This window comes from Phoca vitulina, unplaced genomic scaffold (assembly GCF_004348235.1).
Source record: "Phoca vitulina isolate PV1807 unplaced genomic scaffold, GSC_HSeal_1.0 scaffold9, whole genome shotgun sequence".
NCBI lineage: Eukaryota > Metazoa > Chordata > Mammalia > Carnivora > Phocidae > Phoca > Phoca vitulina.
In genome coordinates this window covers 15,768,269-15,785,237 of record NW_022589712.1, presented here as the reverse complement: position 1 = coordinate 15,785,237, position 16,969 = coordinate 15,768,269, and the positions used below count along the sequence as shown (strand labels likewise).

Here is a 16,969-nt window from a genome sequence, read left to right as displayed (position 1 = left end):
CCGTGTTTGGAGTTTGCACTAGTTATATTCCCGCTTTACTTGCGAATTATAATCCTGATAAGATTATAAACAAAGTATCGATAATCTCGTTTTAACTGTGCAGGCAGCTGAGGTTCACAGAAGATTAACTCGCCCAAGGCTACAAGTCAGCCTCTGAACTCCAAGACCCACACATCCTTCACTGCTAGACCACCTCCAGCCTAAACAAATCCAAGCCCGGGTATCTAAGCCTGGGGTACGGCCAAGTGGCCTTCCGGGAAGCAAACTCCCACCTGGGGCAGGGTTTTGTCAGCATCGTGGGCAGAGGGAGGATGTACTCTCTCTCTGGGCTGGACCAGAGGCCGCCCTGACGCCCCACCCTCCTCCGATTTTTATCCTAGTCAGATTTCCAGCAGCGACGGAGTGCCCGAAAGCCTGCCTCCGAGGGCCAGGCCACTAGGAGCAGCCCCGCGTCCCGCAGGCCCCCGCCCTCTCCACGTCACGGCCTCTAGGTGCAGTGCCCCCTAGGGGCTCCCGCTCCGGCTGAGGAGGAAGGTGCTGGTCCTTCCTGCCACACCGGCCCGTTACCCGCCAGCCGGTTCCCTGCCCGGCGCCCGCCCCGCCACCCTCCGGAGGAGCCTGACGCCGCCGCCTCTCTGTGCTCCGCAGCCACATCCCCGCCTGGACGGAGGGCCCGCCGCCCCTCGCTCTCGCCGCCTCGCGGGTCCCGCCTGCGCCCCGGCGCCATGAGCGCGCGCCTGCCGCTCTTCCTGCGCGGGCTCCGCCGTCCGCAGCAGCCCCCGGGCCCGCCGCTCCGCCTCCGAGCGCCCTGGCGCGCCAGCAGCGGCGGCGGCGGCGGCTGTGGCGGCGGGGAGGGCCTGCTCGGGCAGCGGCGGCTGCGGGACTCCCAAGTCGGAAGCAGCCGCGGCCAGGGCAGCCAGGCGCCCCCGGCGCGGGACTCGATCGTCAGGTGAGTGTCCGGCGCTCGCCGCCGCTCCGGTGCCGGGTGGCGGCGGCCGGGGACGCAGGAGGTGGGGCGTCCGGGGCGCTCAGGTCTCGGTGAGGTCCCGGCCCCCCCACCCCCCCCGCGGGTGTTTCGCCGGGCTCCGGCTCGGAGTGCTTGGTGCTAACTTGTTACGGGCGCCTGGCGGCTGACGCGGGGAGCGTGGGCATCGCAGGGCGGGAGTTTGTGCGGGGCGGGGGACGGCGGCGCCCGGGCCGGCGCGGGACGGGATCGCGCGGGCGCGGGCATGGGCATCCCCTGCGGGTGCCGCGCCCCTGGCCCGCGCGCCCCGCTCCACGTGCGCCACCCCGGCCGGCTCTGATGCAACGGCGCCGAGCGCGGCGGGGCGGGGAAGGGGCGGCGCGGCGGAGGGCGGGAGCGCGGAGGAGGAGGGGCGCCCGGGGCGGGGCCGGGCGGGGCCGGGCGGGGGACGTGATGCGGCCCCGGGCCCGGGAGAGGCGGCCTTGGCCGGGCGCCGGCGCCTACCTGCGCGGTCCTCCGCGGCCGGCAGCGCCGCAGCCTCCTGCGGGTGGGGAAGCGTGCTTTCTTGAGTTACATAATCATTTTCTGGGCGCGTTAACGTGGAGCCGGGCCCACCTGACAACAGGCAGAATGCGGCCGAGGAGTCGGGCCCACTCGTGCCCCCCATCGCTGCACGGGTGGGCCAGGAGTCCCCAGCGCAGCTGCGTATAGAAAGTTCTCGCCCGATACAGAGATGAACTGCGGGAGGTCTGGGCCCAGCCTTTCCCTGCCCCCCACCGGAGACGCCACTTGTGCCCCTCCTCCCCCCACCCGCACCCTCTCCTTGTTCCTCAGTGGGAGAGAGGGCAGGAAGAGCCTTGAATGGCCCTTCCTGGAGAAGTGGGTTCACTGGGGAACTAAACCTGTGGAGCGAGGCACTCAGGACAAACCTGGAGGTGCCGGGAAAGCCCTTACCTGCCTCTCCACCCCCAAGGAGGATTCCTGTTCCAGGTTGCCATGTCACTGAGTAGGCTGTTCTCCATCCATTCACATCCTCTTCCTTTTTCCTTCTGTCCCTCCTTGTGAAAGTAATTGCCTTTCCCTCCTCCGTTCCCAAAGCCCTTTATGGTGTAGCCGATGACTCTAAGGAGCCTTCTGCTTAAACTATCTTGTCTTCTTTCGGAATGTAGGAGTACTTAAGACCTCTCTTCGGGTCATTAGAATTTCACCAGGGTACAGCTGAGCTCCCCTTAGTGGGTCAGGGTTTGAAGACAGTATGGGAGGCAGAAATCACCACCCCATCCCCCTCTTATTTTCTGGGTAGCTCTTACGGCTACCTGACACTTTCTTCTTCATTTATTGTCTGTCTCCCCCAACCTCCTGGAATGAAAGCTCTGTGGGGCCACGGCCTTGTCTCTTGTTCACTGCTAGATGCTTCCTCCTGGAAAGAGTGCCATGTGTAGGGTGGCCACTTGGGACATGATGGGGAATGCATCGCTCAAGATTTGGGTTCATTTGTAGATTGTATTCATGAATGTTCTTTTCATTGCCTGACTTAGAGATGAACAGAGTGGTCATTTGGGGACCTGGGTCAGGATCCTGCTGGCCCTGGGCGGCAGTCTCAATTCCGGCACTCCCGTGGGGGAGTGGTAGTCTACCTCACAGGGTTCTGGAAAGGAACGCGTGAGAGAACACGTACAAAATGCATAACCTAGGAACTGTCATAGCAAGACCTCCACAAATATTGGCTATTTATTTATTTATTTATTTTAGAGCATTCTAAGCCAAGGGTTAGCAATTCTGCCAAGGACTAGATAGTAAATAGTTTAGGTTTCGCAGGGCAGTAGGCAAAATAGAAGCTATTTATGTAGGCACTTTTATGTGAGGAAAAAAAATTTTCATAATTTTTTTAATGACAAAAGCCAATTTTATTTATGGATACTGACATTTGAATTGCACATGATATTCACATGCTACAAAATGTTATTATTTTGATTTTTCTAACCATTTAGAAGTGCAAAAGCTGTTTTTAACCTGGTGTGTCAAAGTTTGCTGGCCCTTCTGTTCTAAACTAAGAAGAGAAAGTGTTGTACAATGAATTACTGCTTCATGGGATTACGGTTAAGGAATAGGTGCTTTGCTTTGCAATATGACTCCAGTACTTCCTAGGTGTGAGAATTGGGGCAAGCTGTTTGATCTCTGTTCATATACAAAATGGGAACCATTATCACCAGTTTCAAAAGTTGTTGTGGACATCACTATACTCTGCTGATCCTAAAAGGCATATTTTTTAATATCCCCAAAATTAGTCTTTAATCGATTGTCTGACAATTGCTGTTGGTCACGTGACAGTCATCGCCTATTTGTCATTGCCTGTACCTGTGGGAACCTGGCCATGCATATTGTTGTAACTTAATTGACTTATGTGCATCATCTAACAAAACTTTCCTCCAAGAGATTCCCCGAGGACTGGAGGAAATAGGGAGGTGGGCCTAGCTAGGAGTCACCTAGGAGAGATATCCACAAATCTGTGTATGTTAGGTTTTGTTTTTTTTTTAATTTCATGAAATATACCAGAAAAGTGAACGAATAAGCTCCCTCAAAAGCATAGTGACCTCTAATTTCTCCATTAATCCCCAATATTTCCATCAACAAGTCATGGAAGGGCTATTTTAGGAAATGAAATGATTTCTGGTTTTTTCTGACAACTGCCCAGTGATACCTGGTAGAATCGAGAAAGCTCTAACAAGAAAACTTGCAGAATGGGTGTCAGGAATTTAAGGAAAACCCCAGGGACAAAAGTGATACGGTTTTTCAAAAAATGCCACATCACTAACACCTTTGATGGCATAGAGGGTGATATTGAATGGGGGGAAAAAAAGAAACTGCCGTCAAGGACTCTTGAATCAAAAAAGTCACTTGGGGTGCCTGGCTGGCTCAGTCCAAGGAACGCACGTCTCTTGATCTCAGGGTCATGAGTTCGAGCCCCCACGCTGAGTATACAGATTAAATACTTTTTTTTTTTTAAGTCACTCAGAAGAGTCATATCCTGAATGTGAAGAAGTTTTAGGAATGTTTCAGTTTGGTAGTTTTACTTTTTATGCTCATACGAGTGGTTTATGGCAAACAAAATATCTATATCTAAATCAGTCTTAAAAATTCTTTTAATACTTACAGAATACACCATCTGTGAAGAAAAGATTGTGCCATAGTTTAACTGCCAGCTTGTTTTTCTTTCTTAGGGGTTTGTAAAACAGTGGCATGTCTTTCATTCTGTATCTGAAATTGGGTGAAACACAGCAAATAAGATTCGAGCTCCCAGATCAGCCCTATGCATGAGTAGGAAGCAGGCTAAGCTGCTTTAATCAAGATACCGCCAAGTGTTGTGGACCTTAGCGTCCAGAGGGAGGCAGACAGGGAAGGTAGGATGATGACCCTATGATGCCTGCTTACTGCTCCAGCACCTGCCTCCCAGCCAGCACGAGGGAAAGGGGGCCAGGGTGCTGGTGGATCTTTCTCTTAGCCGCACGTTCCTCGCCTCCATCTGGCCAGTGCTCACAACCTTGTTGGCCAGCAATTAATGTCATGAGCCCATCCAGTCACAGGTGAACCGGGAAATGTGCTCTCTAGCCGATGCCATGTGCAGCTCACGCTCCGAATTCTCTTAAAGAGGAAAATGAGTGGAAGTGTTCATAGGAAGTACCCAGTCATCCAAACCATCCTCAGTTGTGTCCATACTACTGTTACTATTATATTGAATGTATCCACGAAATTACCAGTGCTGTAGGTTTATTAAACTGCTCTGCGGTGCTTTCAGCCTGGGCTATTTCTCCGAATACTGATGGCTGTCCTTAGAAGACACTGTTTTGGAAATTTTAACCCTATGTGTGCACTGGTACCTCTTTTGCCTTTGAAATCAATAAAGGGGCTCTGCATTCAGGGATGTCCTTAAATTGGTAGTTTTAAATAACCTCGTCAGCGGCTGCCTCTGAGACTCCGGCGTGGCCACAGCTAGCTGCAAGGGAGACTGAGAAGTGAGGTCATTATTCCAGCAGCCTTATGCCCGGTGGACACATTATTTCCCAGCCAAGGGGAGACCGACATGTTGTAGAGTGAGTGCTAGCCTAACTTGGGCGCCGGCATGCGAGAGCACCTGCCTCTGAAGGTCCCAGACCAGCAGGTTCAGCTACTCACCGCTGACCAAATCCAAAGGCAGAGAGACAAGGGGTGAGACAAGAAGGAAATTTATTTCAGTGAGGCCAACACCGGGAAGATAGTGGACTAATATCTCAAAGACTGTCTCCCAAGTGCTGCAAATACTTCTAGGTTTATATAAGGAAAATGTGGGACTCAGGTTGGTGGGTACAGGCAGGTGGGCGGTCAAGGTCGGGTCATTGTCTTGGGGTCAATCACCGGTGGGGTCTTGCTGGCTCAGGGCAGTCCTTATTGCTTGAGGGAGTGGTTTGTGTTCCCCCCCATCTAGGGATGCTTTGCCTTCCAAGTCTTTTGCCTGAGTTAAGAGATAAGCTGGAAGGAAGAATTTCATCAATTAGAAAGTTAAAGGTCAGGGGCACCTGGGTGGCTCAGTCGTTAAGCGTCTGCCTTCGGCTCAGGTCATGATCCTGGGGTCCTGGGATCAAGCCCCACATCGGGCTCCCTGCTCCTCAGGAAGCCTGCTTCTCCCTCTCCCACTCCCCCTGCTTGTGTTCCCTCTCTCGCTGTCTCTCTCTCTGTCAAATAAATAAATAAAATCTTAAAAAAAAAAGTTAAAGGTCAAAATGGAGGTAATTGAAGTCTTTTCCAGTAGTAGATACTTTAATCTACTAGTTACATTATAAATTCTTACAATCTTCTTCAGTAATGACACCTGGCAGCCTGGCTGGAGAGTCACACATTCCTTCTAGCTGGAAATTGACAAGGCAGCTTTTCTCCCAGGAGTGAGAAAATCTCTGATTAGAAACATTTATGCTACTTTTTAGATCTGTTAAGCCTGGTGACTGCTTTCATACTTACTTTAATTGTCACTGTAGGAATCATGAATAACCCCAAAGAATGAAACATCACACTTACAAGAGGTGGGGAGAACTAGCCAGCTTTATTTGCTTTGTTGGTGACAGGTTTGTGCTTTTATAGAAGTGTTTGGTCCCTTCACGCTATTGAGGGTGGTGGTCAAGGCTATGAACAGTTTTTTGGGGAAATTGTTGCTGTCAAATGAGTATTTTTTAGTGTCCTAGGGTAGCCATAGGACACCTGTTTCACGGATGAGGCTACTGGAGTTGGTTAGAGATTCAGTAAACTGATCATGCAGGTCCGTTGGAGGCCCACGTCCTGGTGCATGGCTGTTTCCCTTCTACCCAAGCCTAAGAGCCACCTGGCTCCCTTGTTGAAAATGCACGTTCCTGGGCCTCACCCAGCCCTGTCGAATCTGACTTTCTGGGGTGAGACACAGAAACCTTGCTTCTTACCAAGCTGCCCAGGTGATCCTCATGCACATTGCCAAAAACCACTTGGGTCCTACGCTCCAGTGACTTCCGGAACCAGGCAGAAGTAAGGACCCACTCGGCCCAAATTAACAGTCATGAAAGGCAGGGAAACAGCGTAGCATGTGGCCCTCAGCCACACATTATTGGACAGGAGATTTTAGTGCTCATTTATAAGGCAATTTGTAAACTTTCACATAGTCTCAGTTATTCAACACAATAATACAGTTTTTTCTCGGAGAATTAAGTTGCTTCAGCCAATTGTTTAGAAACAAAACAGACGAAAATCTTCACAGGCCACGTACAGTTGCATGCCTCCCTATTCTGCCTCGGGTAGCCCAGTGTCAGGTGGGAAGGCTCATCCTGGTTGAGTTTTAAAGCCTTTCTGCCTCCTGAGCACCCCTCTCTTTTCATCTACCTACTGAAGAGCAGCTTCCTCCAGTGTGCTCAGCAGCTTCTTTGAAAACTGGGCAAAACTGAGCAATGCCCTTGTGCCCTCAGCCATGTACTGCTGATGCTATCTGGCTGGAACTTCACCTTGTAGTTTTTGGAAGCTGTTCGGTACACGTAAGACCCTATCAGATAGAAAACAAAACTTAAAGACGGTCTTAACACAGGGCCTGGGTGCTGCCTTGGCTGAACCTTTTGTCTATTATCATGAGAGAAGAAAAGCCAACTTCGTATGCAGGTGAGGACCACGTCACAGTGATGGGGGTGAAGGAGTCTGCAATCGCTCATCCCAGAAGACTGCAGAAGAAGCACGTGACTTGTACCACATCACCTAGGTCTGCCCTGCCTGGGCTGGCACCCCTTGTCCTCCTCCCACCAGTGGTACTAAGGTGGTGATGGCACCTGCTGGGACTTTTAGGAAGTCCAAATGCAGACTTGGGTGGCGGGGCACCCCGAGGAGGACTGACAGGCTCTCTCCGTAAGAGGCCTGGGGAGAGTATCAAATTCTAATGCAGCCCTAGTGTTTCCGTTCCCATCCACCCTTCTCTTCCCCCACTTCCCTTTTCCTATCCCTCCCCTGCAACCCTTCCTCCAACCTCCCCCTCCCTTCCCCTCTGTTTCTTCCCCACCCTCTCCCTTCACATTCCTTTGAATTCTGGGACCTAGGATTTATCCGTGACCCACCCGTTTATCTGACAGCAAGCCCCCTCCCCAGTCTCTGCTACCCTCCCCCCACCAATGTTTGCAGTCCCCATGGGGCCCCCTAGGGATGGATGTGGGTGGAGGAAGGGGATTATTTTAAAAGAAACGCAAGGGTTTTATTACAGTCAACTTGGAAAATACAAGAGAATTCACCCCTGGAAAATAATTGTTAACATCTAGTTTGCACGCCTCTGCTTATTTTTAAAATCACACGGTCACAGTTTACTCTGTGTTGTACTTCAAGATGGTTATCCTGCCCCTCCTCGCCGCACTTCCCACGCTTGGAGCGCATCCTTATGTCGTCTAACTATTTTCACTTACAGGAACGAACTTTCTAGGAAAATGTGTTGGATCAGTCCTTTCTAGTCATTAACAAAGACATGACTGTGTGTTGGTTTTCTTTCTCAATGCAGAGAAGTCATTCAGAATTCAAAAGAGGTTCTGAATTTATTGCAAGAAAAAAACCCTACCTTTAAGCCGGTGCTTGCTATTATTCAGGTAAGCTGAGACCATGGTTCAGTGCTACTCTTTTAGGATGCCTTTCAATGTAGAAGAGAATTGTCCGCAGAAGACCAGGGCATTTCTTGTCACAAAAGTGGTCTTAACAGGGAGGAGAGGGCAGACATGAAAATATGGTCATGTCCCTCTTCCTTTGGTCATTTTGCTTCTACCAGGTCACTGGTTAGTTACCTCCCTGCTTGAATGGGTCTTTTGTGAGTTGCTTTGAGAGGTTAGGAGGTAGGCACCCACATCAGTTGTGTTACGTAGGACATTATTGTGTCCATATGTGCTCAGAGATGCTTATCAGATGTGACTTGAACGTGATAAGGGGAAAAGTTCCCCCTTTGTTTCTGTGGAAGAAGGAGGCTTGATAATCTTACTACGAAACCTGGTAAAGCCTGCCATAAGCCTGAAGGGCCACACGTCAATACATGTCAGAAGGACTTGGCATTTCATGTACATCTCTTGACTGCGGCCCCTTCGTTCCCAACTGTAGTTGGTGCTGTTTGCCCTCCTTCTTGGCACCCCTATGGGGTAACAGGTGCAGGGCAGTCAGGAGGTGAGCCAAGCCTGGAAGCTCACACAGCACAGCAGGTGGGCCGCCACCTCATTTTGGCACGCATGTAATGTGTCAGAATAGCAGCCTGGAATGCCATCGGCGCTGTGATTTTCAAGACTGTGGAGCTATGCTCAAGTCACTTGCATTCTTGGGGTCTGTCTCCACATCCCCTACAAAGCTAGGCAAGCCAGAAGGTTGAAAGAAAAGTGATGATCTGAGCCTGGACCTCCTGGGATTCTGCTTGCTGATGGGTTTCCAGCTACGGACAAGTCATCTAAAGTCCTGTCTGTGGTGTCCAAACACCCTTTAGAAAGGGGGCTGGCTGGGTGGCTACATGAGCCTTAGGAGGGCTATTACTTTTTAAAAGTAACATAATTTGAAAGCTGAGAATTGATATGTCAATAAATACCAGCTATTAGTCTCCTTCTGTGAGCAATAAGATTCTGCATTTCCTTCTCTTTCTAATAAATTGGATAATTTATAACCACAAAATTAGTCTCTGTATTACGTTTTGTGCTTTGTGAAGATATTTTTGTTGGTGTTACATTCTCCTTCTTACTCCCATCTCCTAAGGCAGGTGATGATAACTTGATGCAGGAAATAAACCAGAATTTGGCAGAGGAGGTGAGGATTGTTGAATTCTACAAATTCATCTTAATTTTTTGACGCTACATTCTCTCACAGTGACAGAACAACTTTGTGTTCCTTTTGCAGGCTGGTCTGAACATCACTCACATTTGCCTTCCTCCGGATAGCAGTGAAGCCGAGGTAACGACCACGGGCACTTGAACAGAGGGTGCTTTCCTCTTTAGACATAATATACCTGTTAGCATCTCTTAGTTGTCATTCGAAAAGATCAGTCTTGTCTTTGTGGCTGAATTCTTAGAGGGAAGAGTTCACTTTTCCCTCTGGTATAAATGCTCCTTGATCTGTTTGTCCCTTAATACATGTTTCTGTTGAAGACTTGAGTTAGACTTGGTGACCAGGGTTGTGTTTTTTGGCTGCCGCAGCAGTGTCTAGTGGAAATTGTCTGGCTGTCGGGGTCTGGAGGACTAGTTCTGGTTTCGCCCTGTCATGACGGGTTGTTGGTCCTTGGCCATTCCTTTGGCTTCCTTGTGTCACAGTTGCCTTATTAAGAAAATAAAGGAATAGGATGAGATAATCTTCAGCGTCCTTTCCAGGCAAATGTTCTGGGAGTAATAGCCTTTGCAAGTGTCATCTCAAGGCTGGGAGAAGCAGCCACCCCCATAAGTAGTGGTGAGGAAATTGGACCACGGGCCATGCTAGCATTTGGCCCTTCTGTGACTAGCCTTTCTTCAGACGGGCTGTGGCAGTGAAGATTTGATTTGACTGTCCATGATGGAAAACGTCAAGTAACAGAATATGAAATAACACGGAAGTTTATTTTTCTCGTACATAAGTAAAGTTTAGAAGCAGGCTGGTATTGTGGCATCACAGGGTCACCAGAAACTTAGGCTCCTTCGATCTTGCTGCTCTATCGTCTGTTGGACTATCTCGTATCCAAATGGCGGATTCAACTCTGCAGATCACATCCACATTCTAGTCAGTGTCAGATAAATCCAGACTTAGTAAGGAGAGACATAATTGAAAAGGATATTGCAATAGGGAGTATACTCTGACCATAAGATCTGTAATCCTCTGAGAGGTAGGCCAAAGGGTTTTTCTTTTACAGGGAGGGGTAGAGAAGGCCAGAAAGAACCCAGTGTGAGAAAGTGGGATGAGAGAGGACCTTGATGGGATAGCAGGCCAGAAGATGTTTTACCCTGAGGCCAGACTCTTCTCAGAAGGGATTGTCTGCTAACCAAGTGAAGGGTGGGTCAAAGTTTAGCAACCTAGGGGAAGGAAGGAAACTTAACGTTTTCAGCATTTTGTTCAGATGGAGGCAAGTAGCTCACCTCATCATTTATGAGACAGTGAATGGGCATTTTTAGGGCCTGTACTTGGTTCTTTGCAGTACACAGAGGGTGGGGGGACTTTTTTAGCCTTCCTTGTTTTCCCAGATCATGGGGCTCAGTTCAACAACTTCTTGTCACCAGCAAGAAAAAGGAAGGACAACGACAAAAGACAGGCCCCCAGTCTCTTCCCTTCAGGAGCAGTTTCCTGAAAGTCACAGTTATGCTTCAGTTATGCTTCCATGCCAGTGGCCTGAACCTCATTGCTTGGCCAGGAAGCCTGGGAAATAATAGTCTTTCCACCAGGTGGAAATCATCAAATGATCTAACATTTATTACAGCGCCTAAAAACCAAGAGTCTATTGCTGAAGAAGAAGGGAAACTGTATCTGGGCAAATCGTTTCTGCCACACTTGTCTTTATAATATATTACAGATATTGACCCCTGACGTACCAGCATTAACAAATGCAGAGACATTTGTTGCCCCTTTGCAGAAGGACACCCATTGTCTGCATTTGGGTTGTTTGCCCCTGGTATTGCTAGCCCTTCACCTTTTCTATTCCCTGACTTATTTTTTGACGGAGTCATCTATTCCCTATTTTTCTCTGACATTCTAGTAAATGTAAATTTGTATTGTGGTGTTATTATTATGTTGGAAAAGAGTAAGGATCTTAATTTATTAATTAAGATTTCGTTGTTGCGTCTGCCACATCCTAGGTACGGGTAACCACAGACCCCTCACTGCATTCTGGGCTCTCGTTCGATGTCACTCCCTCCGACCACCCCCAACCCGCCATTACTCCATTAGCCCTTTACCTTGCTTAATCTGCTTTAGTTTTCTTTACCATCATTTACCATTTCCAGAGATTATACCATTATTATTTTTCGTTTTCCCTCATGTCTTCCCCACTGGAATATAAGCTCTCGGGGGGCAGGCACTTTATTCGCAACTGTATTTCCTGTCTTAGAACTGGCACAGAATAGGTACTCAAAACATGCAATATCTGTTGAATGAATGAAAGCATGGTGAATAAATGAAACAAAGTTTTCTTCCTGGTTTTTGTGTATCAAATAGCGTTTTCCTCTCTTACCGGGTGGAAATACCACAGTGATTTTTGCTGGACAGTGAAACAGAGGTGGTAACGCAACACTTCTCACAGTGAGACCCATATCCGTGGGCTGGTATCTCTTTTACTTATGAACGAATAATATTGTGAAGTGAAATGAATCCATATGTTATCTCCTGGCATAAAATAGAGATAGAGAGATAGAGCATTTCTTATTGAAAGACACACTTAGCCATTCATTAGCTTTTACATTTTTACATTACCTTCCCAAGCTGTACTTTGGTCTTTTTCAGAAATAGTGAATTATTTTAGTGTTTCCTATAAAAAGGAGATATCTGTGCTTCGAATTTATCAATCACAAGCCTTTGGAAATGCTTTCTGGGTCCATTCAGATCCAGGGAACATGAGGACTTGAGTGATGGCTTCTTGGGGTTGACAGTTGGGAAGGTTTTGTTGAACACGTTGCATTTGAAACACAGGCTTGTCTGGGCCAGTTTGGAACTCTTGAGATTCGTGCCTCCTGGTCTCCCTGAAGGCTGGCAGTGTGTTTCACTCAAATATAATCGTGGAATTATCTTTTGCCTAACTCAACGTTTGGTTTGGTTTGGTTTGGTTCTGTTGTGGCAGGGAGTAGCACAATAAGAAAGATTAAGAAGTCACTAAAATTCTGCGCTGCTTTTGAAAGCTTTTATAAACATGATGAAAAGAGAAAATAGACTTTCTTCATTCTGCTTTACAGCAAGTCTTCAACAAGGAGTGAAAAAGAAATGATGCATTTTTATGAATCTATTTTTTTTAATGTAAAGCTTCTTCTGTTGGGTCTTATTTTTGTAATACTGATTTTAGGGTTGTTTTTTTTTTCTCTGTAGATTATAGATGAAATCTTGAAGATTAACGAAGACACCAGAGTACATGGCCTTGCCCTTCAGATCTCCGAGAACTCATTTAGCAACAAAGTCCTCAATGCCTTGAAACCAGAAAAAGATGTGGATGGGTGAGAAAATATAAAAGAAAAAATCAAGTCTCATTGCTAAATGAGTTTTCTACTGTGACTTTTTTTCCTTTTAGTTCCACTGTTTCAGCTGTGTCCGTAATTAAGAGTGGAAGAAATCCTTTAACTAGTTCAGGAATTTGAGGGCTTTTTAAATTCCGTATAAGAAAGTTACATATTTTGGAATGGGTACTTGCTCTTGGCTTGGGTGCCTTTCTGGAAGTAACGTCCTTCACATTGTCACTTCGTAACCTCCTGCCTGACTTATGGAGTCCTTGACCAGCCTTCCTCTTCTAAATAAGGTTTTCCTTGAAAATTCTGCCAGACCAAAGAAACACCCCAGAGTCCTGAGTCACCAGCAGTCCCACATGCTTCCTTAGTGCCAGGCCAGTTGAGAAAAGCGAAACAAGCACTTTTATTCATAACACAAGGTTTTATTTGAAATTAGAGGGGAAGAACTATAAATATGTGGTGTGCTAATACTGTGTCTTTGATTCACATCTGGCAAGACATCTGCTTCACGGGACAAGGAGTACTGCCCATTCATGTGGGCGATTTGATGGAGAGTAAAAACCTCATTTTCCTACATGGAAATAGGAAATGTTTTGTACTGCGACCAAAAAGAACATCAGGTATTTAGCGTTACAAGGTTATAAGCAAATTGAAAAATTAAACTCCCAATCCAGTGTGTCTCATGGGGGCTGGATTGGAAGGCTGCCGCCTGGCGGACACACCCAGGCTCCTTCCGTTACTCTAGCCTCTGTGGGCCCTCAGACCGAGGATAGACCCAAACACAGGTTGAGATGTTGTCATGAAAACCTCTGATCCAGTACTAGACTAACTAGAGAGGAGAAGAAGCCCTAATCAATGAGAAAACATCCAGAACCTGAAGGTATCAAAGTGTAATTTCAAATCTTTTGTGAAAACTTTTCTGTGTCTCCATTTTGTTACTAACTTGTATTGAGACCGTCGGTTTCAGCTAGATAGTTACGGACCATTCGGTCCTGGATTTGAATGAGGAAGAGCACAGAAGCCATTCAAAGTACATGGTCACTCGGATTTTATTTCTGAGTGACCATGGAGGGAAGTACTGATGTTAAATGGGGATCAGACTTGTGAATCCCACGTCTTGCTAGGTCACCCCAGATTTCTAGGATTGGTCCTGGATTTTGATACTGATTGAGATATAAATGCCCTCAAGGAAAGTGAGTTTGGCTACATGACAGTGGTGTAACAGCGAGGCCTTGCATGGCCTTATGCTCTGGTCCTGCTATCTGGGCAGAACCAGAATTCCCAAGGTTGTCCCAACCCACAGGGGCCACTGCAGAGTTTCCCAAGGGACTGCTCTAAGAAACTAGTGGTCTTCATTCCTGCCCACTCCTTAATTTATATTTGATGATTTAATATAGCCTATCTGTCCAACATTGATGGGGATATTATTTGGGATTAATACGTGTGAGTTATAGATGAGTGAGTTTTGACCAAGTTTTGACTTACAACTTTCCTTTTTTTCAAATTCAGAGTAACAGACATAAACCTGGGGAGGCTGGTCCGTGGAGATGCCCATGAATGTTACATCTCACCTGTGGCCAGAGCTGTGATTGAACTTCTTGAAAAGTCAGGTATGATTGCTCCTTCAGAAATGCTCCAATTTTCCCTTTTTTGGGACTTAACTTGATTTATTTTTATTTATTTTATTTTATTTATTTATTTACTTATTTACTTATTTATTTAAAGATTTTATTTATTTATTTGACAGAGACACAGCAAGAGAGGGAACACAAGCAGGGGGAGTGGGAGAGGGAGAAGCAGGCTTCCCGCTGAGCAGGGAGCCCGCTGTGGGGCTCAATCCCAGGACCCTGGGACAGTGACCTGAGCCGAAGGCAGACACTTAACAACTGAGCCACCCAGGCGCCCCCCCCCTTTTTTTTTTTAAGATTTATTTATTTATTTATTTAACAGAGATAGAGAGCACAAGTAGGCAGAGCAGCAGGCAGAGGTAGAGGGAGAAGCAGGCTCTCTGCCAAGCAGGGAGCCAAACATAGGGCTCAATCCCAGGACCCTGGGATCATGACCTGAGCCGAAGGCAGTTGCTTAACCGACTGAGCCACCCAGGCGCCCTCCACCCAGGCGCCCTCCACCCAGGCGCCCTCCACCCAGGCGCCCCTTAACGTGATTTTTAAATAAGGATTTCTTTCCAGAAGATTCTAACTGAAACATAGATAATACAAGTGATACTCAACATAGAAACAAGTGATATTCAAAGTCGGCTCTTTTTCTCATCATCTGGGAGATACAAATGACTATGACAGATTTTTCTAACAAGATTAACTGTATTATAGTTTTAAAAAGAAACTGGTAAAAGATGAAAGATTTATGCGATCTGAAGAGAAACCAGAGTATCTGGGATCGAGCCCCGCATCGGGCTCCCTGCTCAGCGGGAAGCCTGCTTCTCCCTCTCCCACTCCCCCTGCTTGTGTTCCCTCTCTAGCTGTCTCTCTCTGTGTCAAATAAATAAATAAAAAATCTTTAAAAAAAAAAAAAAAGAAACTGGTAAAGATGAGTGGCCTGTTGTGAACAAAGGCTCGGCTTCTCTCAGGAAACACTCAAAATAACCACAATGAAAAATGTTCCAAGTTTCAACTTCTCAAATCTGTCAATATGTAAATGTAAATAAAACTTACATTTAACATTTAAATGAGGAAGCTGTCAGATATAGTTCAGGGTGTGGAAACCTTGATTGGGATTTATCAGTGAGCAGTATCTCTTTCAATAATCAGTATTTAATTTCCATAATTTCCATTGTTCTCCCCTTGACCTTTCTCTTTTATGTCAGTGACATAGAAATGAACAATTTCTTTTTCTTGGTTATCAGATTGATGAGTAAATTATTACTGTGTGTTTTATATATTTTAAGGACTTTCTAGCTGAGTATATAAAAATTTAACTAACTAAATTTTTCTCTATTCCAGCTTAGTAAAAGAGAAGCAAATGTCCCTCCTCCATACCAAAACATACAACCATCAAACAAAAATTGCAAAATATTTAATATGCCAAATATATAAAGAACTTTTACAACTCAATACCCAATAATAATAATAATCCAATTAAAATATTAGAAATGTCTGGGGTACCTGGGTGGCTGTCGGTTAAGCATCTGCCTTCGGCTCAGGTCATGATCCCAGGGTCCTGGGATCGAGCCCCATGTCCGGCTCCCTGCTCAGTGGGGAGCCTGCTTCTCCCTCTCCCTCTGCCTGCCGCTCCCCCTGCTTGTGCTCTCTCTCTATCTCCCTGTCAAATAAATAAAATCTTTAAAAAAAAATATTAGAAATGTCTGAATAGACATTTTTCCAAAGAAGACATACAGATGGCCTACAAGCACATGAAAGAGTGCTCAATATCACTCATCATCAGGGAAATGCAAATAAAAACCACAATGAGATATCACCTCACACCAATCAGAATGGCTAGAATCAAAAACAAAAGAAATAACAAGTGTTGATGAAAATGTGGAGAAAAAAGAACCCTCGTGCACTGTTGGTGGGATTGCAAACTGGTGCAGCCACTTTGGAAAACAGTATGGAGATTCCTCAAAAAATTAAAAATAGAAATACCATATGATCCAGTAATTCCACTACCTGGGTGTTTACCCAAAGAAAATGAAAACAGTAATTCCAAGAGATAACATGCTCCCCTATGTTTACTGCAGCATTATTTACAATAGCCAAGATATGGAAGCAAGCTAAGTATCTACTGATAAATGAATGGATAGAGAAGACGTGGTATACATATTCAATGGAATATTATTCAGCTATAAAAAAGAGTGAGGTTTTGGGGTGGCTCAGTCGTTAAGCGTCTGCCTTCGGCTCAGGTCATGATCCCAGGGTCCTGGGATCGAGCCCCGCACTGGGCTCTCTGCTCAGCGGGAAACCTGCTTCTCCCTCTCCCACTCCCCCTGCTTGTGTTCCCTCTCTAGCTGTGTCTCTCTCTGTCAAATAAATAAATAAAAAATCTTTAAAAAAAAAAAAAGTGCGGTTTTACCATTTGTGACAACATGGATGGACCTAGAGGGCATTATACTAAGTGAAATAAGTCAGAGAAAGACAAATATCATATGATTTCACTTATATGTGGAATCTAAAAAACAAACAAAGGCAGAAACAGACCCATAAACATAGAGAACAAACTGGTGGTTGCCATGCAGGGTTTGTGGGCAAAATGGGTGAAGGGGGGTAGAAGTACAGGCTTCTAGTTATGGAATGAATAAGTCATAGGAATAAAAGGTACAGCAAAAGGAATATAGTCAGTGGTATTGAAATAGCGTTTATGGTGACAGTACTATGCTTATAGTGGGCACAGTGTA

The 16,969-nt window shown here is 46.5% G+C and overlaps 1 protein-coding gene across 1 annotated transcript in view; it reads left to right on the top strand.

Annotated features, from left to right (window-relative positions):
- The first annotated feature begins 506 nt into the window (after nucleotides 1-506).
- Nucleotides 507-16,969, top strand: part of MTHFD1L (methylenetetrahydrofolate dehydrogenase (NADP+ dependent) 1 like) — a 182,811-nt gene continuing 166,348 nt past the window's right edge. Inside the window, exons 1-6 of the mRNA XM_032407667.1 lie at nucleotides 507-949; nucleotides 7,989-8,073; nucleotides 9,209-9,259; nucleotides 9,350-9,403; nucleotides 12,485-12,609; nucleotides 14,128-14,228. Of these exons, the coding sequence (XP_032263558.1) occupies nucleotides 726-949; nucleotides 7,989-8,073; nucleotides 9,209-9,259; nucleotides 9,350-9,403; nucleotides 12,485-12,609; nucleotides 14,128-14,228 (640 nt within the window). The 5' untranslated portion in view covers nucleotides 507-725. The remainder of the gene's footprint in view (nucleotides 950-7,988; nucleotides 8,074-9,208; nucleotides 9,260-9,349; nucleotides 9,404-12,484; nucleotides 12,610-14,127; nucleotides 14,229-16,969) is intronic.